Source organism: Thalassophryne amazonica, chromosome 19 (genome assembly GCF_902500255.1).
Source record: "Thalassophryne amazonica chromosome 19, fThaAma1.1, whole genome shotgun sequence".
NCBI classification, from domain to species: Eukaryota; Metazoa; Chordata; class Actinopteri; order Batrachoidiformes; family Batrachoididae; genus Thalassophryne; species Thalassophryne amazonica.
This window is the reverse complement of record NC_047121.1, coordinates 38,794,775-38,819,229: the sequence shown is the minus strand read 5'-3', so window position 1 is coordinate 38,819,229 and position 24,455 is coordinate 38,794,775. Positions and strand designations below refer to the sequence as shown.

General features: G+C 41.4%; 1 protein-coding gene across 1 annotated transcript in view; it reads left to right on the top strand.

Moving 5' to 3' along the window:
- The window catches only part of grin3ba (glutamate receptor, ionotropic, N-methyl-D-aspartate 3Ba), a 270,268-nt gene that overhangs the window by 169,538 nt on the left and 76,275 nt on the right, over window positions 1-24,455 (top strand). The window contains exons 2-3 of the mRNA XM_034195295.1: window positions 443-1,143; window positions 21,723-22,219. Coding sequence (XP_034051186.1) covers window positions 443-1,143; window positions 21,723-22,219 — 1,198 coding nt within the window. The remainder of the gene's footprint in view (window positions 1-442; window positions 1,144-21,722; window positions 22,220-24,455) is intronic.

Sequence of the window (24,455 nt, the reverse complement as noted above, 5' to 3'; positions counted from 1 at the left end):
TCCATCTGTGTGCTGCATTCAAGGACAACAGTGTTATCCATTTTGGAACAGTATGAAACAAGCCAGTGTTTTCAGGGGGGGAATGGAAATGCAGGGTTCTGGATGAACTGTGGATGCCACTGTTGTCTTGCCAAGTGAACTGTGATGTTGCAGATTAGATGTGAATCACTGACTTCTTGTTTGGATCAGAGGGACTCTTTTTGTTCAGCGTGCGAGATAATGAACAAATGTGACTGATTATTTGTAATCAGTATGTGAGTCAAATGATGCAGCATTAAAGTGCTCAAGAAAGATGCGATAAATGCTAATCAACCCTGACATGTTGGGGTTTGGCTCAGAATATTCATCTGTTTTCTCTTTTCTCCCCTTCTCTACATTCTCTCTCGCTTCTTGCTTTTGTCTTCTCTTCCATCACTTTTCACCCCTCTCTCGTCTCTGCTAGAACCGATTCCATCTGCAGCTGTCGGCTCGCGTGCCTCCCTCGTCGCTGGGCAGCCTGCTGATGGCGGTCCTGCAGGGGGGAGATGGGGAGAGAGAAAGGGGAGGCCGCGGAGAGCGAGGCTGGGGAGGAGCAGCTGTAATCTGTCCCGGATGGGAGGAGGGGGGTGACGGATTGTTGTCTCACCTGCAGACTCACAGCGGATCCACGTGGCATTTGTGGGATATCGTCAACTTGACTTGGATTTCAAGGGCTGGGGATGTAAGAGGGGAGGCCAGCGAGGAGAGGAGGGAGGATCAGAGAGAAGAGGAGGCTTTGAAGATCCTCTCCACCAGTTTCCTGCGCTCCCCTTCACCCATCTCCTCTGTTCTCCTACTCGGCTCTGACCCCGAGTGTCTCTCCTCGGTCCTTCATGCCGCTCAGCGCCTCGCTCCCTCCTTACCAGCACTCCAGTGGATTATGGGATACCCCTTGTCACCAGACTCGTTACACACCCTAGGAGGACCCCTCGGCTTGTTAGCCTATGGGGAGGTCGGCCGCAAGCCAATCAGCTTCTACATCCGGGACGCCTTGCAGCTGATTGGCCGAGCGGTCACTGCAGCCACCACGGTGAAACCAGATTTGGCGCTGATCCAGAACACGGTGAGCTGTTACGAAAAACCAAACCAACATGAGCTCCCCTCTTCAGGACAGTATCTAGCCAGGTATGCACTCCAATATTTATGCAGTAACGTTAATTGATATTGAATATTGTAATGCATTTTACTTGGGGATGGGATTAAAATCACAGTTGATCTGCCTCAAAATGCATTAGCAGGATGAATTCTGCAGAAATACTAAATTCTTATGAAATTTAATATGTTGTGTTAGTTGAGATTGGATTACCAGAGGTCAACTTGTCCACATGGAACTCAATTTGAACTCAAATTTTTAAATTCTAATAAAAATGTTTTTGCAAGAATCCAAAAGTGTGTAGAACAGAGATGGGACAAAATCACCATGAAGTCACTCTCAAGTCATGAATCAGCAAGTCCCAATTCATAATGACCACCAATTGTTTGCAAGCTGACTTGAGACTTGACTTGGGACTTGCAGATTGATGACTTGAGAATGACTTGACAGTGACTTCGTCCCACCTTTGGTGCAGAGCATCCCGAGAAATGGCCCAATCACAAATCAGAAAAAGCTGGGATGATAAAAACAAACAAACAAACAAAAAAATGCAGTGATTCTTACATTTACTTTGACTTCTAATTCATTGAAGACATATGGACCTGAGATATTTCATGTTTTGTGTGGTCCATTTCATTTAATTTGTTATTATACACATTTCCCTGCATTTCAGATCTGCATTACATTCCAAAAAAGTTGGGACTGGAAGAATTTCTTTAAAATATCAGGATTTAATCATCACTTTTATGGCCAGTTTTCCAGAGACATATCAGGGGATAGATAAATGAACATTTACAAGTCCCTGAATATGTCTTAGACTTCACTGACATCAATTATTAAGAAATACATACAATATTGTACTGTACGGTAAATCTGTGTCAAGGAGACACTTCTCAAAAATTGAGCAACCATGCTGTCAGGACACTGGTGAGGGAAGCCACCAAGACACCAATGACAGTTCGAAAAGAGCGTGCTGTGGATGTGAGTGTAGAAACGGGAACGGTACATTTCCCTGTTGCATCCCCATTCACAGCTTCATGTCGGAGTTGAGCATAGAAGGACTGCAAAACAGGAAAACAGTTTAAATCTAGGCTTTGGAATCCCATGTGCCTTCTAACAAGCTGCAGATGAAATTTCACATTCTTTTTTGTTTTCAGAAAATCCTCCTCTGTATTATTTCATCACAAAGTGGTGCAACTGCTGATGCAACACACAAAATTTGCAAAGTACACAGTTTCTCCAACCACAACCACAGAAGCCTATATTTCCTCTGGAGTTGTTTGGGTGTCTTGGTGGCTTCCCTCACTAGTATCCTACCAGCCCGACCACTCAGTTTATGAGAACTGTCTGTTTGCTTTATGAATGAACTGAAGACATATTCAGTGAATTGGAAATGTTCATGTATCCATCCCCTAATTTGTCTAAAAAAAAACTGGCTATAAAACTGATGATATATTTAGAGTAAACTGCCACCATCCCAACTTTTTTTGGAATGTGTTGCAGGTCTTAAATACAGGAATGGATGTACATTAACAAATTAAATGAAGCTGACTACACAACACATGAAATATCTTGGGTTTATACTATCTGCAATAAAATAGAAGTCATAGTAAATGAAGGATCACTGTGGTTTCATCCCAACTTTTTCTGATTTGGGGTTGTTTATGGTCTGGAAGTTTGTAACTTTTCCTGACAGACTTTTTGGATTTCTGTAGGGCTCTCCTTGTGCTGATGCATGCTCCAGTCGCTCTCCTTGTCTGTCCTCTGCTCTGCGGTGGTCCCTCCTTAATAGTGCTCTCATACCTGCAGGGGGGGTGAGGAAGTCTTGATGGCATACAGATTCACACACTGATACCACATATTCTTTGCCTGCGTCTCTTTGCGGTTGCTTTAAATCCCTGCTGATTTAAGAAGGACCTCTGACAGCTTTCACAAACACTGTCAAGGTGGGGTCAGTGATAACGCACCTACATACTGTGAGCAACCGCTGAAAAACCACGTTAACCCTTCAATATTTCCACAAAAAAGGGAATATTTGCTATTCCATGCAGCAAAAATACAGATGTCTCTGAGCCAAATGTAGCTGAATGCTAAAATTCCAAGTGGTGCAATGGCTAAAACGGCATATGTCCAATTTCTGTGGTCATGTGGTACTGGCAAGAAAGGGATTTGTGGAAGCAGACATGGGCCCCACAGCAAATATTGAACACACACAGTGTCTGCCAGCTGAGAACGATCATCAACAACACCCTGGTAATCACAAGCTGGCATCTCACAGCGCTCCTTCCCTCTGCAGTTAAATTGAGCACAGGAGTGCCAGAGCGATCTGGCACCAAGGACCAGTGGATGAGACGAGTGAAGTAGGCGCTGTGTTATGAAGTTAGTCGCAACTGTAATGAGTTTTCAACAGGTTTTTGTGTGATAACATTTCTAATTATTATGCTCTGATCAGTCAAGGAAGTAGCGATTGATGGACACTTCTGTGGGACATTGAGGAAAGCCGTAATCACTACCAACTATTTTTTGTCGAATTCTCCGCAACCTGGTGTCAGTGACCTTTGTCTTCAGCCTGTGAGAGACTGATTGAGGAGGTCGTTCTACTGCGCTATTCACAGCGGTCCAGTTACACTTTTTGCCCTCCGCTGTAGGTCCTGATTTTTATCCATCCCCTGCCAGACATGCCGTCGCTTCAGAGCGCCCTAACAAAGCTGAAGGAGGTCAGAGACTACCACATGGAAAAGGCAATTAACAGCTCAATGCCCAAGGGATAGAGTGAGGCAGGCACAGAGAGAGACAGAGAGGATGTCTAGAGTATTAAACGAAGAGGAAGGAAAGTAAAAGTAAAACACGTACAGTACTAAACGGGAACGCTAACACCACCAAGGCCAAACAATAGACAATGGAGGATTTTAAGCATAATATTTCTTGAAATATGGGCATTTCTGCAAAATGTCTTCTGTCTGAAAGAATATTTCCTAACATGTCTGGCAATGAAATTCACTTGTTGATTATTTGTTGAGGGATGTGTTTTACTCACAGGTTTCTTCAATGTTATTGTATTAGTTTCTGTGGAACTCAGTGAAATCCTGTGTGTGGTGTACAGAGCAGAGGTAGGGATGTGTTCTGGTCCTTCCACCGTTCAGTGCTCGTATAGACTGGGTTTTAGGTTGGGGTGTAGAAAGCAGGAGCTTAGATGCCTTTGTTGCCGAAGAAAGGTTGATCAACCTTGACTTCATGGTCAATGTTGTGATTCTTATGGAATCAATGGATACTCTGATTGCAGTGCTTAAGAAGCCGAGTGAGGAATCAGAGTGTCTGAGGTTGCAATTGTCCTGCATCAAGACTAAGATACCGGCTTTCAGTGACTTCCTGGACTCAGCCATCAGAAGTCTATCTGTATGCAGCTAAAGTGTTGAACTAGTAGAGACATTCGATTTTGTCGGCAGTGACATTCATGTGTCTAAGTCTTCACCCTCTGAAATTGAGAGATGTCTGGGAAGAGCTTATGGCATTATGAGGTTGCCAGATAGAGGTGTCTGGTGATTCTGGGACTTGGATACCAACCAGTGACCTAAGATGCAGCATTAAGGATGGATGACTTTGAAGGATTCTTCGGTACCACTGGAATGATTGTGTCAAATGAGAGGTTAATTAAGAAGATGTAGAGAAGTATCACTTGCATTGGGAGGGAACATCATCTATAACATTTTGGACATGTGGTGTGTCTCTCTGTTCATGGTCCAGCATGTAGGTGCTTCAGTGTTAAGGACTTCAGTGGCTGGAGAAGGCCAAATAAATGCCCACCAGTGACCTTGTTGCGGCAGACAGATACTTTCTGGAGGTGAAGATGGATTGGTTGTCTGCCTGGGTGACTGATGTTCAGGACCTGGGTGGGTTCATGGTCTAATGGTTGCGGCAACACATGGCAACAGCAGATGCTCCCACACTTGACCTGAGTGAAATGTTAGAAATTGCCCCAGTTTGATGATTAGTCTAAAAGTCACAGAAAAATCTGGTCTTAAAAGTAACAACTGCATGCACGGCCCTGCGTGGGTGTCAGTGATCATTTCCACCAGATGCAGATGTCATTTTTACAGTCATTGCTCACATCCTCAAGCAAAGAGCTGGTGCACTGATATTGTCTGTCACCAGAAGGTATAACTGTCAATATGTGCCTTACATAAGAGGGATCACAATACACGTATACACTGCATATACTGTTGCCAGTTGCCTGTAACAGTGTGTTCATATGACAACATATTGTGACCACCAGTGTTGCCACAATTACTTTGTGAAAGTAATCCAATTACTGATTACTCCTTGAAAAAGTAACTTTGTTACTTTGCTGATTACTCAGTTTTAAAAGTAACTAAATTACATTAGTAGTGCCACCTCAACATGAAAATAACCCATTTTGCCAATACTCACTTTGTTGTCACCCTTTCTTGACTTCAATGACCATAAACACTTGTTTTATAAAAAAAAATCTTTCTTGGCCTCATATTTAACTATTGACACTAACGGTAAAACGAACCATCTCCAGCCAACATTGTTTATAAATGTAACCATTAAATTCTTTCTAACATTTAAATTCTTTCTAAACATTTTAGTTTAGTAAATTATTATTGTTATTATTTCTCCAGGTAACACTGGAGTTGCGTCAGGAAGGACATCCGGCGTAGAACCAATGCGGACCTATCAGCTGTGGCGACCCCGAACAAAAGAACGGGAGCAGCCGAATAGACAACAACAACATTATTATTAAATTATTATTATTGTAGTATTAGTAGTAGTAATAGTATGAAAAATGTCTTCAAAAGTGGACCTATAATATAGGGCTGTTGTGGCGAGCCACGCTCCCCCCAACCCATACCCCCTTCCTGCATGGATTCACCCTTGGCTTGCTGTTTGAGCAGAAGAATTGATAATGTTTAATTATGGATAAAGCAGACCAGACTGACAGGTAAGAAAGTTTTATCAGCATTTTTAACATCACATTTTCCTGAGAAACAGACTTTGGATGCATTTGGGTTGAAAAAAGCATTTTATTTGTTGATAACTTGTTGCGGATCAGCTGTTTTTAGTGAGAAGACGCACAGTGGCACAGAGTTTTGAAGAAAAAAGTGTAAAAATGTCTTTGTAAAACCATAGCTCTGAGCATGACCGCACTTTGAGAGACAACTGTTTTTCAACTTGGAGTTGCTGCACAGCAGATATGACTCTGTCCTTGGATCTCACTGAAAGTGGGCAATTCAACCAAACGCTGACTCTTCACACCGGTTTTAATGCTGCGATCAACCTAAATACAAAAATAATAGCAATACACAGTGACTTGCAGAAGTAACTGATTTGGAGATTAAGACGTTAGATTACTTGTTACTGAAAAAAGTGGTCAGATTAGAGCAACATGTTACTAAGTAAGGCGTTACCGGCATCACTGGTGGCCACTGTATGGGTGAACAGAGGGACGAGGGAGAAATCTCTCTCTCTGTCATTAATGTGAATCCATTAAATCAATAGAAAACCTGAGTACTGTGTGCACGCCAGTTTAACGGGACAAATAGCTGCCACTCTGACTGGTTCATGCAGACTACAACACATCCATGCCTAATGAACACAGTGAATCCAACTTCTTTGTACCCACTACCCACTTTTCCAGATGTATTTCCTGCCACATAAATAGCAATGTCCTCGGACAACCCCTAAATGGACTTGTACCCACCGTGCAACTCATTTTTGTCACCGCCGTCAAGATCGACTATTCATTTTCAACTGGAATAGAACACTAAAGTTTAACTGCAGTTTTAAACCACAGCTGTAAGTTAATGATGCAATGTGACAGAGAAATGAAACTGAGATTAATGCAGCAAAGCGTGAACCGAAGCAGCCTGACAGAGCAGTCATAGGCGCATCACGTTTTGTGCAGAAACCTGTAAGTAATCCTGATAAAGCACAAAGCAACCCACCAGAGCAGGCAGGAGAAATAATCGCATGATCTGCACATTGACAAATTAATTATGTACATTATGCCTGTACGTCTGTCTGTGTGCTTCATGGACATTATGCTATAGGTATCTCAGGAATCAGTCATACAGTCTTATTCAGATGTAATAATTATCAAAAACTTTTCAAACTTTTCAACAGACTCAATAGCAAACCATAAGCATCACCCACTATACTCAGATCTCAGCCATCACTGAAGCTGGAGGGGAGATTTTAACTTCAAGTTATTTGGAGACCCAAAGTTATTATTTCAACATTTTTCCCCAAAAGGATCAGAAATTCCTGTTTTGAGCGATGTTCCAGATGAAATGAGATCTTGCTGTATCTCAGTAGAAGGTCAGAAATTCATTAAACTTATTACACCCTCATGGTAGCACATGTGGGGAGTATTATTTTTAGTTCTGTACGGCCAACCATGTCTTTACAAGATCACAAAGAGTTTTGGTCCAATTTGTACCAGACTTGATCTAAAACTGTCCAGATATATGTTTAAAATATTTCATTTGTGGACCTCCAGAAATAAAGTCCTAATATGAATGCAGGTTTCCATGTCCAGGATGAGAAAATTTTGGTACGTCATTCTATTTTTTCCAGATAGATAGATAGATAGAAGGTCTGTTAGAAAAGTATCGGACCTTTTTATTTTTTGCAAAAACTATATGGATTTGAATCATGTGCGCTTGCATCAGCCAAGCTTAAACCTTTGTGCGCATGCGTGAGTTTTTTCACACCTGTCGGTTGCGTCATTCGCCTGTGGGCAGGCTTTGCGTGAGCACTGGTCCACCCCTCTCGTCAGATTTTCATTGTCAGGAAAATGTCTGAACGGCTGGAGCAGCGCTGCATCAAATTTTTCAAGAAACTGTGTGAGACAGCCAGGTGGAAACCATTCGGAAAATTCAGATGGCTTTCGGTGAAAATCCTATGGGCATCACACAGATTAAGGAGCATTACAACCGGATTAAAGACGGCCCACAGCGGCTGAGGGCGTGCCGCGCTTCGAGCGGCCATCGACAGGCTGAAATGACCAGATCATTTCCAAAGTGAAGGCTGTGTTGATCCGGGACGTCGTGTGACTACCAGAGAAATGGCAGAAAAGGTGGACATCAGCCACTTTTCGTCAGATTACACTGTTACATGAGATTTTGTAATGAAAGACATGCGGAGGCATTCGCGCGTTGGGACGAAGCCGCAATGGCGTTAGGTCTTCCACCATTCAGAAGATTCAGACGGCTTTCGGTGGCTTCTTAGTCAAGTGAGTATCCGAGAAATTGTGGAGAGCTGGGTATGTCACAACATGTCCCGTGAGACTTCCAACACGGACTTGCTTTTGTTCTCTGCCATTGCGGCTTCGTCCCGACGCGCGAATGCCTCCGCACGTCTTTCATTACAAAATCTCCTGTAACAGTGGAATCTGACGAAAAATGGCTGATGTCCACCTTTTCTGCCATTTCTCTGGTAGTCACACAACATCCCGGATCAACACAGCCTTCACTTTGGAAATGATCTGGTCATTTAGCCTGTCGATCGCCGCTCGGAGTGCGACGCGCCCTCCGCCATTGTGCGCCGTCTTTAAACCGGCTGTAACACTCAATCAGTGTGATGCCCATAAAATCGTCCCTGAAAGCCATCTGAATTTTCCAAATGGTGTCCACCTGGCTGTCTTTCACAGTTTCTGGAAAAATTTGATGCAGCGTTGCTCCAGCCGTTCAGACATTTTCCTCACAATGAAAATCCGACGAGGGGGGTGGACCAGTGCTCACTCAAAGCCTGCCCACAGGCGAATGACGCAACCGACAGGCGTGAAAAAACTCACGCATGCACACAAAGGTTCAAGCTTGGCTGATGCAAGCGCACATGATTCAAATCCATATAGTTTTTGCAAAAAATAAAAAGGTCCGATACTTTTCTAACAGACCTCGTAGATAGATAGATAGATAGATAGATAGACAGACAGACAGACAGACAGACAGACAGATAGACAGATAGATAGATAGATAGATAGATAGATAGATAGATAGATAGATAGATAGATAGATAGATAGATAGATAGATAGATAGATAGATAGATAGATAGATAGATAGATAGATAGATAGATAGATAGATAGATAGATAGATAGATAGATAGATAGATAGATAGATAGATAGATAGATAGATAGATAGATAGATAGATAGATAGATAGATAGATATGCAGGGGTGGTTCGTACGTTTGGTTTCAGGGCAGAAGGTTCACCTTTCTCCATGTAATGTGGAGTTGCGTCAGGAAGGGCATCCAGCATAACATGTGCCAATTCAACATGCAGATCCACCTTGGATCCGCTGTGGTGACCCCAAGTGAAACCTAATACAGTTGCACTCAAAGGCTTACATACCCTGGCAGAATTTTAGATTTCTGCCATTTGTCAGAGAATATAAAGGTTAACACAAAACTTTTTTTCCACTCATGATTAGTGGTTGTGTGAAGCAATTTACTGCCAAACAGCTGTGTTTACTCTTTTTAAATCATGACAACAGAACCTACCCAAATGACCCTGATCAAAAGTTTACGTACCCCAGTTCTTAATACCGTGTATTGCCGCCTTTAACATCAATGACAGCTTGGAGTCTTTTGTGGTAGTTGTGGATGAGACTCCATATTTTCTCTGATGGTAAAGCTGCTCATTCTTCTTCGAAAAAAGCCTGCAGTTCCTGTAAATTCATGGGCTGTCATATTGAGTCCAGGAGACTGAGATGGCCACTCCAGAACCTTCACTTTAACCTGCTGTAGCCAGTGACAGGTCGACTTGGCCTTGTGTGTTGGATCATTGTCATGTTGGAATGTCTGCATCCCATGCGCAGCTTCTGGGTTGATGAATGGAAATTTTCCTCCAGTATTTTTTGATAATCTGCATTCATCCTGCCATCAATGTTGACCAAGTTTCCTGTGCCTTTGTAGCTCACACATCCCCAAAACATCAGCGATTCACCTCAGTGCCTCACAGTAGGAAGGGTGTACCTTGCTGACTCCCCTCCAAATGTAACATTTATGGTTGTGGCCAAAAAGTAAAATTTTGGTCTCATCACTCCAAATGGCTTTGTTCTCTGTGCTGTTTAGGATACTGTAAGTGGGATACTTTGTGGCATTTGCGTAGTAATGACTTTCTTCTGGTGAACAATGTCTTCAAGTGCCTTCTTATTGTGCATCTTGAAACAGCCACACCACTTTTTTCCAGAAAGTCCTGTATTTCAGCTGAAGTTATTTGTGGGTTTTTCTTTGCATCCCAAACAATTTTCCTAGAAGTTGTTGCTGAAATTTTTGTTGGTCTACCTGACTGTGGTTTGGTTCCCACAGAATCCCTCATTTTCCACTTCTTAATTAGAGTTTGAACACTGCTGATCGGCGTTCTCTTGGATATCTTTTTATATCCCTTTCCTGTTTTATATAGTTCATTAGCTTTTCTTTGACAATTCTTTTGCTTTCCCTATGACTCAGAAACCAGAAACATCAGTGCAACACTGGATGAAAGATACAAGGGTCTGCCAGGAGTTCAGAAACTCACTGACCTTTTATGCACACACTGATTACAAGCAAACAGATCACAGGTGAGGATGGTTACCTTTTGTATCCATTTAAACCAGTTTTTGTCAACTTGTGCACATGTTATCGGGCCAAAATCACCAGGGTATACAAACTTTTGATCAGGGTAATTTTGGTAGTGTCTGTTGTCATTATGATTTAAAAAGAGTAAACATAGTTGCTTCACACAACCATTAACCATAAGTGGAAAAAAGTTTTCGTGTTATCATTCGTACTCTCTGAATTATGGGGAAAAAAAATTTCATAAATTCTGCCAGGGTATGTAAATGTTTGAGCACAAATGTATATACATAAAAGTTTTGTTGTGGGCCCCAGAAGATTTTTATAGTTCAAAGGGAGTCATGGCATTCTTAATTTTGGGAATGGCTGATTGAAGGCACTAACATAGCACTCTCTCAGTGCCCATTCTTGTTTTTACATGTGCATAGAATATTGGCATTTGTATTTGCAATAACAAAATGCAGAAGAGAAAATTGCTTTGTGTTGGGAATACTTTGACATGAAAATAAAAACTTTACTCATAATAATAATAATAATAATAATAATAGTAATAAGATAACAATGGCTTGTGATCCCAGCGGGTTGCATATGTATGTGAAAAAATTGCTTGGCTTCTATTTCCAATTGAAAGTACTGCTGCAGTGCAGTGTGTTTGAACTGCCATCTGAAGTAGGTGGTCTCTCATATTTTTTTAATTGTTACTCAAAAAAATACAAGAAACCAACTACTTTGGATGGCAGTTCAAACACATGTCCAGAATTACAACGACCCTGGTTCCTTATTCTTAAACATACATTAAAGACAAATAAGAAAAGAGATGAAAGACACAGGAAGCAGGGATGATATGGATCAAATCAAAGAGTAGGGTGAGGAACCATGTGTGGAGAAGGATGTGAAAGAGGAGAAAAGGGAAAGAGGGCGGAGATGGAGCGTTGTTATCAGAGTGAGAGCTGCCAGTCAGTGCCATCTCACAGACACAGCTGCCACGCTGATTACATCTCCCCCAAAGAGATTAAAGCCACTGAAACAAGCAAGCCACGTAATATCCCAGATGGAGGAAGACAGAGGGAGTAAACTTTCTTCGAAACTAAGAGGAGATGGAGAGATACGGGAGTAAGGCACATGCCTGCAACATTTATTGAGTCATCATTTACCGGCCGCTCTGTTGACATTTACTATTTGTCTTTGAGCCAGGGCCAAGTGTGAATGAGAGCAAGGCTTCCCTCTGTGGCACCCCCTGTTGACTTATCAATACATTTTGACATGCGCTCCATAAATGTCTCCTCTGGCACAGCCTGTAACTGAAAGCTCATACTGTCACGCTATGCCTTTCACACTCCTGTAAAGGCTCATTTACGCTCGACTTACAGTTGTATGCAAAAGTTTGGGCACCCCTGATAATGTTCATGATTTTCCATTATAAATTATTGGTTGTCTGGATCAGAAATTTCAGTTAAATATACTCAACAAAAATATAAACGCAACACTTTTGGTTTTGCTCCCATTTTGTATGAGATGAACTCAAAGATCTAAAACTTTTTCCACATACACAATATCACCATTTCCCTCAAATATTGTTCACAAACCAGTCTAAATCTGTGATAGTGAGCACTTCTCCTTTGCTGTGATAATCCATCCCACCTCACAGGTGTGCCATACCAAGATGCTGATTAGACACCATGATTAGTGCACAGGTGTGCCTTAGACTGCCCACAATAAAAGGCCACTCTGAAAGGTGCAGTTTTGTTTTATTGGGGGGGATACCAGTCAGTATCTGGTGTGACCACCATTTGCCTCATGCAGTGCAACACATCTCCTTCGCATCATCCGTGAAGAGAACACCTCTCCAGTGTGCCAAACGCCAGCGAATGTGAGCATTTGCCCACTCAAGTCGGTTACGACGACGAACTGGAGTCAGGTCGAGACCCCGATGAGGACGACGAGCATGCAGATGAGCTTCCCTGAGACGGTTTCTGACAGTTTGTGCAGATATTCTTTGGTTATGCAAACCAATTGTTTCAGCAGCTGTCCGAGTGGCTGGTCTCAGACGATCTTGGAGGTGAACGTGCTGGATGTGGAGGTCCTGGGCTGGTGTGGTTACACGTGGTCTGCGGTTGTGAGGCTGGTTGGATGTACTGCCAAATTCTCTGAAACGACTTTGGAGACGGTTTATGGTAGAGAAATGAACATTCAATACACGAGCAACAGCTCTGGTTGACATTCCTGCTGTCAGCATGCCAATTGCACACTCCCTCAAATCTTGCAACATCTGTGGCATTGTGCTGTGTGATAAAACTGCACCTTTCAGAGTGGCCTTTTATTGTGGGCAGTCTAAGGCACACCTGTGCACTAATCATGGTGTCTAATCAGCATCTTGATATGGCACACCTGTGAGGTGGGATGGATTATCTCAGCAAAGGAGAAGTGCTCACTATCACAGATTTAGACTGGTTTGTGAACAATATTTGAGGGAAATGGTGATATTGTGTATGTGGAAAAGTTTTAGATCTTTGAGTTCATCTCATACAAAATGGGAGCAAAACCAAAAGTGTTGCGTTTATATTTTTGTTGAGTGTATATCATATAGCAGACGAGCACGCATATTTGAGAAGTGAAATGAAGTTTCTTGTATTTACAGAAAGTCTGCAATAATTATTTAAACTAAATTAGGCCGTTGCATAAATTTGGGCACCTCGTCATTTTATTAATTTGAATACATTTAGGACAAATTATTGGAACACAAACTTGGTTTGGTAAGCTCACTGACCCTTGACCTCCTTACACAGGTGAATCCAATTCTGAGAAAGGGTATTTAAGGTGGCCATTTGCAAATGTTTCCCCTCTTTGCATCTCTTCTAATGAGTGGCAACATGGGAGCTTCTAAACAACTCTCAAATGACCTGAAAACAAAGATTGTTCAACATCATGATTTAGGGTAAGGATACAAAAAGCTATCTCAGAGATTTCAGCTATCAGTTTCCACTGTGAGGAACATAGTGGAACATATGCCCAAAGTAGCAGGTCAAGAAAAATCTCAGATAAGCTGAAGCGAAGGATGGTGAGAACAATTATAGTCAATCCACAGACCAGCTCCAAAGACGGACAACATGATCTTGCTGCAGATAGTGTCTCTATGCATCATTCAACTATACAGCACACTTTGCACGAAGAGATGCTGTATGATGCTGTAATGCTGCGTACACGCCACAAACAGAGCCGCTTGAGGTATGTTAAAGCACATTTGGACCAGCCAGCTTCATTTTGGAATAAGGTGCTGTGGACTGATGAAACTAAAATTGAGTAATTTGGACATAACAATGGGGCGGTATGCATGGCTGAAAAATAACACAGCATTCCAAGAAAAACACTTGCTACCTACAGTAAAATTTGGAGGAGGTTCCATCATGCTGTGTGGCTGTGTGGCCAGTGCAGGTACTGGGAATCTTGTTAAAGTTGAGGGTCACATGGATTCCAGTCAATATCAGCAGATTCTTGAGAACAATGTTCATGAATCAGTGACAAAGTTGAAGTTATGCGGGGCTGGATCTTTCAACAAGACCATGTCCCTAAACACTGCTCAAAATCTACTAAGGCATTCATGCAGAGGAACAAGTACAATGTTCTGGAATGGCCATCTCAGTCCCCAGACCTGAATATTATTGAATATCTGTGGTGTGATTTTAAGTGAGCTGTCCATGCCCGGAAACCAACAAACCTCAGATGTTTTGTAAAGAAGAATGGTCCAAAATACCTTCAACCAGAATCCAGACTCTTATTGGAAGCTATAGGAAGCGGTTAGAGGCTGTTATTTCTGCAAAAGGAGGATCTACTAAATATTGATATAATTTTTTTTCTGTTGGGGTGCTGAAATGTATGCACCTGCGTAATTTTGTTTAAAGAATTATTGCACACTTTCTGTAAATCCTATAAATTCCATTTCACTTCTCAAATATCACTGTGTTTGTCTGCAATATGATATATTTAACTGAGATTGTTGATCCAAACAACCAATGATTTATAAAGGAAAATCATGGAAATCATCAGGGGTGCCCAAACTTTTGCATACAACTGTATATACTGCATGCATTTCAAACTTCCACGTGTCCTTTATGTTGGCACAATCATTAGGAAAAATGTCCACTAGAGGGCACTGCATTTGTATCAGTTTGGAAAGTTTATGACAACATCAAACATGGTGATAGTTGAAGAAGATGTAATAGTGGCTGTGTCCCAGTTCAGGGGCTGTAAGCTTCTCTGGCTGTGTCCACAGAAGATCTGGCCTACACAGACCATAAAGCTGAACAAACAGCGCATTTTGTGATTCCATCATAAGCTTTTTTCTGCCCCTACCCAATGTCACCTGGCAATTTTGATAAATGCATGCTACAATCTAGCATAGTGGGTGCAATCTGTAGTTTAATAATCATTTTTTAGTACTTATTTATACTTTACTTATAAACATGACTTGTTTAGAGTTGAAGCCCAAAAGTGACATAAAAATAATAACAAATTCCAGCCATGTTGCCTTAGAAAAAAATTTCCAATGATTCATGATAAAGATGTACTTGCATTTGTAGTAGAATTTCTGAGATGATGTTAGCAGAAAATGAGACCGGCGAGCAAGGAGCACTCAGGATTCAGGTATCCGATGCAGAGATAGATTTATTTACAGTTGAAGCAGAAAACAGGTGCACCTGGAGAAACTCTAACAGTTACAGCATGCAACATAACCCCCTGAGCCTTCTGGCTTCTACATTCAGTGAGCCGTGTTAAAGTCCTCTCCCCTAATCTAAACATAATTCATAATACAAACATGGCCTTTGGCTAGTCTGGGCCATGATCAGATGTTTAGCTGTGGACCTGGAGAAACACAATGTGTTCTATCAACAAGACAAGCAGAGATGACCCTGGCCCAGTTACGCTGCTCCTGCAGGCATAAGGTAAACATCGATATTTTTTTTTTTTTTTTTTTAACCAGAGAATCCTTAATTTTTCTCTGGAAAGAAGGTTGCATATGTTGATTGCATTCCAAGGATCCTTCAAAATTGGACAGCCTAGTAGCATCACGTATGACGTATGCGGCCACCAAATGCAGTCTTAGAAAGGTACAGCTGCTGATTTGGGACAGAGAAATTTTTTTCTTTCACAAAAGAAATAAAAGTAGGCAGCTGTGTTGATGGAGGTGTTGTGTGCAACTATTAAATACTTCACAGGAAGATTATATACGTATAAAAACTCTTGCCAAAATAGTCATGTGCTTTTGCTTTCTGATTGTGTCTCGTATGACCTTTAGCTACACTACCCCTACGATTAACACAAGTATTGATCGGTGTCATCACTATTGACACTAAATTGACACAAATATGAATGAAATGTACACAAAGTCCGTCCACATATTTAATGCTGACCATAACTGAACTCGGAGAGAATACAAACACAAAACTGTGACATGTGAACATGATGTCATGTGATGTATGACTTTGACCTCTAGACCACCCTGGCTCCTCCCAACACATCAAAGTGACAGCAGTGAGAATCATTTAGAGGTCAAGGTCATAAATCCTATGATATCATGGTCACTTGTGACATTTTATAAGTTTGTATTCTCTCTCCTATACGTCTTATATCTGGGCGTGAATTCAAAATGTCATCTGCCAGGAAGGAAGGGTGGGGTCTCAACCTGTATTCTCTCCTCCGAACAGAGATGTTAAGTGAAGCCTGTGTTCATTCTTTTATGGCCGGGTGCGTCAACTATAAGGTAGTGACAGAGCCTGGAGTGGTTAGCTTGATGAATTTGCGGTCTACGGGATATGATGATTCAGCCTCGCCATTAGCATGACTGATTTCACCTCAAGGCAAGACTAGCACTTCCGCTTTATGACCAAAGAGACAGAAAGTTGCTGATGAGGAAATTGAAGATAAGGTGGAATGAGATGGGAGCGACTCACAAATCGCACCCATTTTTAATCAGGTTCTTCAGAATCGCAGTACGATGGAAAATGCATATTGTGCTGCCGGAGTAAATCCACAATATTTGCAAAGGGCTCAGAGGATGATGAACACAACACTAGCAGAATACGCAATGCCATTTGTCCACACACTGCAGCTGTGCAGAGAGCAGGCGCGGGTTGGGAGGTGAGGTGACTGACCCTCATTATGAATTTTGCCTTTTCAATTTCTTAAGCATATTCAATATTCAGTGGGTAAGCTCTCGGGCGGCGCATCACTGAGCTCCCCAAATCATGCAGATAACCAAGAAAAGAGAGAAACAATTAAGACAGAAAGAAATATATCAGGCAAAGAGATTAGAACTTTTAGGATTTCAGAGTCTGAAATTCATAATTCTGAGAAAATACTGAAGGTTGACAAGTGTATTTCTATTACAGATGTGCAGCTCAGATTATTAAAGGGGTTGTTCATGACGCAACTTTTCAAATAAAGATGGGGATGGGCTTACGCCCTAAAATCTTCTGAAAGAAATAAAAGCTTCAGTATTTCTATTATTTATGTAAAGTAAACTCTAGAGGTTCACATGGAATGAACTTCATGTTTTCATGTATATCTTCAAAATACTTCATCAACTCAATTAAGATGTAAAGCCCCGGTCACACGGCACTAACGAAGGACAACGAAGCCCAAATGAAACAAGAAATCTAGATTTTCATTGACTTTCGGAGGCATCGTGTAACCGTCGTCCAACCGTCCAACCTCCCAAGTCCGACGTATTGCATGAAGGTTGACGATATCTGAACGGATCAATAACTAAAGCTCCAACAAGCTGAATGTAACAATGAATGTTTTATTTCAATTTTGGTTAAAGCGTCAAGATCGACATGTCCAGCTCTCCACAATTTCTCTTATACTCACTCGACTGGTAAGCAATGAAAGCCGAGATAGGCATGTCCCAACTTGTCGTCTGGCACTCCGAAACGGAGGTGCTCCTTTGTCTCGCTCCATCAGCGGCTCCGTCATGACGCGCGAAGCCTCCGCGCGACTTTCCATGACAAATCTCTTGATGTCAAGCTCTTGTGATAACCAGAGAAATTGCACACGACAGTCCCGGCTACACACAGAGATCCGTTTAGAAATGATCTGGTGGTTTCTGCCTCGTCGTCGCAGCTCGGAGCGCGGCATGCCGAGCGCGGCACGCCGTGCGCCATTGTGGGCCGTCCTTAAAGCTGTAGTAACACTCCTTATTCTCTGTGAAACCCGTGAAATTTTCACCGAAAGCCAGATAAATTTTTCAAATGGTTTCCAGCTGCATGTCTCGAACAGTTTCTGAAAAATTCTGATGGAAAAAAAGCCCAAATCATTCCGGCATTTCCTGACAATGAAAATCCGACGAGGGAGCTGGACCACTCCTCCCACAAGGCGTGCTCACAGGCGAATGACGCAATCGACAGGCGTGGAAAAACTCACGCAAGCGCACGAAGGTTCAAGCTTGGCTGACGTAAAAACATATGAATCAAATCCATATAGTTTTTGAAAAAAATAAAAGGACCGTTACTTTATGGACAGACCTCGTATTCTATGTAGTTCATCCTGATTTCACAATTTGTATTTCACAGTCAAGTGTTGCATGGGAGTCATCATTCTCATTCAGTTGCAAAGATCTGTGTGCTGGATAATGATCAGGAAAATAGACCACATGGTCATACCACTGGAAGGATTTTCTTAAAAATAAGATGTGACATTTGAGCTACAGTTTTCTAAAAGGCACAAGGATTGCTTGAACCTAGACTTATGATTTCTTGTATTAAATCTTATCTCTTTTACACCACATTGAAGCTGTATAACTGGCAATATCCAGTTACATCCACAGAAGTGTGTAACTCCTTCCGAGATGTCATGGGTGTCTTTGCTCACTTCTTCCACAGTCATTCAGTTTGTGAGAACTGTCTGCTCCAGACATATTTACCCTGTAGTACCATACTGTTTGTATTTCTTGATGAGTTATGTAAATGAAGTCTAAGAAGTATTCAGTGACTTGGAAACATTCATGGATCATGATTTGTTTGAAGAAAACTAGCTATAAAAGTGAAGATTTGTACTAACTAGAGCACCGTGCTTATAGAGTGTAAACCTCCGCCCACACTAGATCAAAAGGCCTTTCAGTGTTAAAATCCAATCCACAATATTGATCTGATCTGGATCAAACTTAATCTGTTCATTGAGAGTAGCAGTTTGCACCACCTCATTGCACCTCATAACAAAGTTTGATCCAGATCTGATCCAGATTACATATTTTGTGGCCATTTAAATTTAACATTGAAAACCCCATTTAATGTATATTTTACATTATATCTTAATCAAACACTTTCCAATCACTCTCATATTTGAAAGTGAGGTGCAGACTGGCACTCACTATCATCTGACAAAGTTTATTCTGGATCTAAGCTAGACTGTGGATTTTTTGGACATTTGAATTTAATATTTAAAAGCCCATTTGGTATACATTTTGCATTATATCTCAATCAAAAGTGCCTCAATCATTCTAATTTTTACCCTTTTGACCTATATTTTGTATTATATTTTAGCTTATGAAAAGCCACTTCTAACAGGACTTCAACCATGACATTTTTTTCCAAGGTAAAAATTTGTAGAATTGGAAACTAGTGTGCAGAGTTTTGTGCTCTACGAGTGTGGTACTCTATTTCCTACTTGTTTCCAGAATTTTATAATTTAATTTACTTTCATTTATATAGCATCAAATCACAACAAAGTTGCCTCAAGGCACTTCACACAAGTAAGGTCTAACCTTACTAACTCCTAGAGTAAGTACACAGGCGACAGTGGCAAGGAAAAACTTCCTCTGATGATTTGAGGATGAAACCTCACGCAGACCAGACTCAAAGGGGTGACCCTCTGCTTGGGCCATGCTATGGACACAATAGACCATCCAGGAAAATATAGAGGAAATGTTGGGAGTCCATGCTGGAGCACAAGACGGGAAGCCTGCATAAGAAAAACACACACACCCAGAATCAGGCGGCAGTTAGACAACAAATACAGGATAATTTAATCAGCATTTAGCAACGAGAAAAACAGAAGAAATAATAAGGTGATCGCCGGCCACTAGCCCTAAGCTTCACTAAAAGTCCCACACATTAGATAAAGTTGAGGCCACGGCCCGCTCTGTTTAATAATAAAATGAATTTAAAAGGGTAGAAAGCATAGTACCATACTATGTCAGTATGCTAGCCATATGAAAGCGAAAATAAGTGCGTCTTAAGTCTGGACTTGAAAGTCTCTACAGAATCCGACTGTTTTATTGATGCAGGGAGATCAGTCCACAAAGCAGGTGCACGATAAGAGAAAGCTCTGTGACCCACAGACATTTTGTTACCCCTCTGGACACAACGTAGTGCTGCACCCTGAGAATGCAACGCCCAGGTCGGTACGTAGGGTTTAAGTAGGTCAGCTAACTAGGGAGGAGCTAGTCCTCACAGGGACAGGAAGCCAGTGAAGAGATGCCAAAATGGGGGAAATGTGGTCAAACCTTCTGCTTCCTGTCAAAAGTCTGGCAGCAGCATTTTGAACCTATTGGAGACCCCTAATGCTGGACTGCAGTAAACCAGAAAACAGAACATTGCAGTAGTCCAATCTAGAAGAAACAAACACATGAATCAGGGTCTCAGCATCAGCCATAGACAGGATGGGACGAATCTTAGCTATATTTCGCAAGTGGAAGAAAGCAGTCCTCGTAATATCTCTAATGTGGAGGTCCAAGGACAACGTAGGATCAAAAATTACCCCAAGGTTCCTCACTTTGTCAGTGTGCTGTATGACACACGAGCCTAGGCCAAGCGTTAGCTGCTCCAATAGATGCCGATATCTCACTGGACCAAGAATCATCATTTCAGTCTTGTCAGGGTTTTAAAGTAGGAAATTGCTAGACGTCCAGCTTTTCACTGATGCAAGACAATCTTCTAAGGATTTTATGTGGATGAGATTATGAGCACTTGTCAGCATGTATAACTCAGTATCATCAGCATAGCAATGAAAGGTAATCCCAAAATGCTGCAATATGTACCCAAGGGGTTCTATATAAAGGGATAAAACAGGGGGCCTAAGACAGATCCCTAAATTTCATGTCACTAAGGTTAGCAGTAGTGTTATTGTACAAAACACAGTGAGAATGACTGGTCAGGTATGATGTCAACCATGCAAGGGCATTCCGAGTAATCCTAAAATGAATCTGAAGGGGTCTGGGTCTTGCGATGTACTGGTAGTACTGATGATTTCATTTGATTTTTTTCTCGAAAGTTGTCCAGGACGCTTCTGTTGTCTCAGTGCAGACAGATCCAAACTCAAACTTGATGACTGCATAGAAATAGATCAATGGTTTGTTTTGTTTTTGGCTTTGACAGTGTTATGGCTCAAGCCAGTAGCTAAAGCAAGGAAAAAAATATCCACTTTCTGGTGATGACCCAGACATGCATTCTTAGTTCAATGCCCCCTCCCTAGTGATCCCTGCATATGCTAACATTTAAACTACCATAAAGTGGTCATTAGCTACCCACTAATCAAGTCATGATCAAATAATCCTTTTAGAAGCTGAAACTGAGACATCACCTGGTGATCTCTTCATCATTACATATTTAGACATCTGCTAACAAGCCCTACACAGTTCAGAAGGCCAGGGCAGGTTTATGAGCGGGGATTGTAATGTATTCTACCATAAAGACCAATGCAGGAACACCCGATATGTGAGAAGAATAGTAATGACTGACTGTATGGACTGGCAGATAGCGGGAGACTCTCACCGCACTGCATTAACTTTTAATTATCTTTTCCTGGAATATGTAATTACCCATCTGAGACTTGACTCACTGAAGCTCCAAAACCAGACCATGTCTGTCTGCTCCATCTTTTGTTACTTTTCCAGCTTTTTTCCCAGGTATTTTACTTTTTCTGCTGGTGTAATGCTGTTTTATTACATCTAACATTTTCCAATTGGATTCTCCTCACTGGTGAAGGTTAAACAGATTACACAGATTTTACAGTTCTTTTCTCTCTCTATCCCTCAAGGTTTCTCTCCAACACTTCCTTCACCGGGGCCACAGGACTGATCCAGGTGGATCCTGCCATTTCCCGGGTCTTCTCATCCCAACTTTTCCATGTATGGAGCCTGAAGAGGGGTGCCCTTGGCCAGCCAGCCTGGGTTACTGTTGGCCAGTGGACCAGAGGCAGGCTGGAGTTAGAAGGGGGGATCCTTGGGCTAGTTGGAGGGTTTGGTAACAGCCAGGGACAGGGACTTGGTGCTGGGGTAAGAGGAGGGGAAGGGCAAGGGGATGGTCACTTTTGGGGACGCTGGAGGCCAGGTCTTTCTGTCGAGGGGCACCGCTTGACAGTGGTGACCCTGGTGGAACACCCATTTGTCTTCACACGGGAAGCAGACGCGGATGGAATCTGTCCAGCTGGTCAACTCTGTCTGGACCCCAGAACAAACAGGTCTGACATAATCCAAAGCCTCTTCAACCAGCTACACAACCCAAATGCTACAGTTGCAGACTTGGAAGGCATTGGTAAGTTTTTATTTGTCATCTGTCCTTACATTGAACATCCAATAATACATCAACTGTTCAGCATTGGTCTGAAGGGAACTCTAATATCTTTCCAAACACATTCTAAAATGTGTGAATTAATGTAAACTATATAAGATCTTATTGCTATGCAAGATCAGTTTTGCCTCAAGATTGAAGAAGAGTTTCAGTGAAATCAGTATGGAATAATGGGAACTCTGTCCAGCTCAAAATAAAGCCGGTGTGCTGTTAAGGGTCCACCTCTACAGTTGTGTCTCAGTTTTATGAAAAAGCTTATGAGAGGACACGAAGAAGTGATGATAGATAGATAGATAGATAGATAGATAGATAGATAGATAGATAGATAGATAGATAGATAGATAGATAGATAGATAGATAGATAGATAGATAGATAGATAGATAGATAGATAGATAGATAGATAGATAGATAGATAGATAGATAGATAGATAGATAGATAGATAGATAGATAGATAGATAGATACATACATACATACATACTAAAGTAACATACATATACAGTGATATACGTATGGACCCCAAATTGATTTAAATGTACTATGAAATGTAAATGGCTTAACTTTAACATTGGCAAGTGTATGTAGTGCTGCCCCCAGAGGTGAACGAAAGGTGAGCGGAGGCTGTGTCAGTGTGCTGCTGCACAGTAGCAAAACCCTGAAGGTCCCTTGTTTTTCATGAAAAATGTACATACTATGTATGCAGAACAAGCCACGTTTGGCTTGTTCTAATTTATCATAGAAAATGAATGTCTACATTAAACAAAGAATTGCATCATTTGCACTGTGTCACATTAAATTAGTGAAGCATTACTGTATTAAGTATTGTTCCCAAATCATATCATAGCCAATGTATCAAGGTCAGTATTGGGTTGTTTCATAAGGAAAAGATGCACACACTAGTAATTATATAGTTTCATGCCAGGAAATAGTACTACATGTACAATGTTTGCTTTGAATGTACTGGAAAAGCACACAAAAGGCCAGAAGGATTTCACTATGTGTTTATGGATTTACAGTAAGTTTGTGACAAAGTTTCAAGAGAGAATTACTGGAACTGAATGAGGAGGTTGGGAGTGTCAGCGAAATAGGGTAGGGTGGTCCCAGATATAAATGTGTGGTATGAATAACATACTGGTTTAAGGTGGGGTAGGATTGCATTAAGTATCAGCTCAGCCATTTCTTTTTTTTTTCTATGGCGATGGACAGGTTGATGGACAATATGAGACAGGACTGTAATGTTCACAGATGACATTGTGAGCTGTAAGAGTAGACAGTAGGGCGAAGGAAGCATGGAGAGGTGGAGATAAGCTCTGGACAGAAGGGGAATGAAAGTCAGTAAGAGCAAGACGTACAAGTGTGGGACTGAGTGTGGATGAAAGAGATGCTGAAGGTGGATGAAGTTAAATGCCTCAGTCAGCTTTTTATAGTACTGGATAATGTGTTAGAGAGGTGACCTGGGAAAGTCTATCATTATTTTGTGATCTTCTTTCAACTTTAGGTGGATTTTCAAAATGTTTGAAAAAAAAATTGTTGCCAACTTTGACATACTCTGGTAATCCCTTGCATTTCAGCGGAATGTTACATCACAACGAGGGTGTTCCCTAAGCACCAAATTGCCAATTTTTTAAAAATTTATACTACAACCATGCTTTTGCATTTGTCACATGGTACAAATATGGTGTATTACATAATCAAATTGTGTGCTAGATCATGGTGATGGACAGATGGGAATTTCACATGCCAATTTGCTGCATTTATAGGCTGTGACCTCCTGGGACGCATATCTGTGAAAGTTCATTATCATTAAAGTTGGATTTTTTTTCTTTTAACAGTAGAGTCAATCTTATGACCTTATATTCCTAAGTGTAATACTCCAAGTATTCTTATAATATGATTATTCTTGTTCAAGTTTGACTATATTGTGTAACAATGTTTGCCATAACTTCACAGCTTTGTTCTTGTTTCCTAACAGCTTTCTTGTAAAAGTAAAACAAAACAGAAAGACTTTCTAACATTACAACTTCATTGCTGTGATGGTATTGTGGTAACTTGTACACGCACACCTCTTGATGGCTGAATTTCAGCAAGACGAGTTTGCAAGAAACATTCTGGCTGAACATTCAAAATGATAGAGCTTTGCACCACTGAATGCTTTATCAAAAGTTGTTACATTTTCTGGGAACAATGAAGTCTGATACTG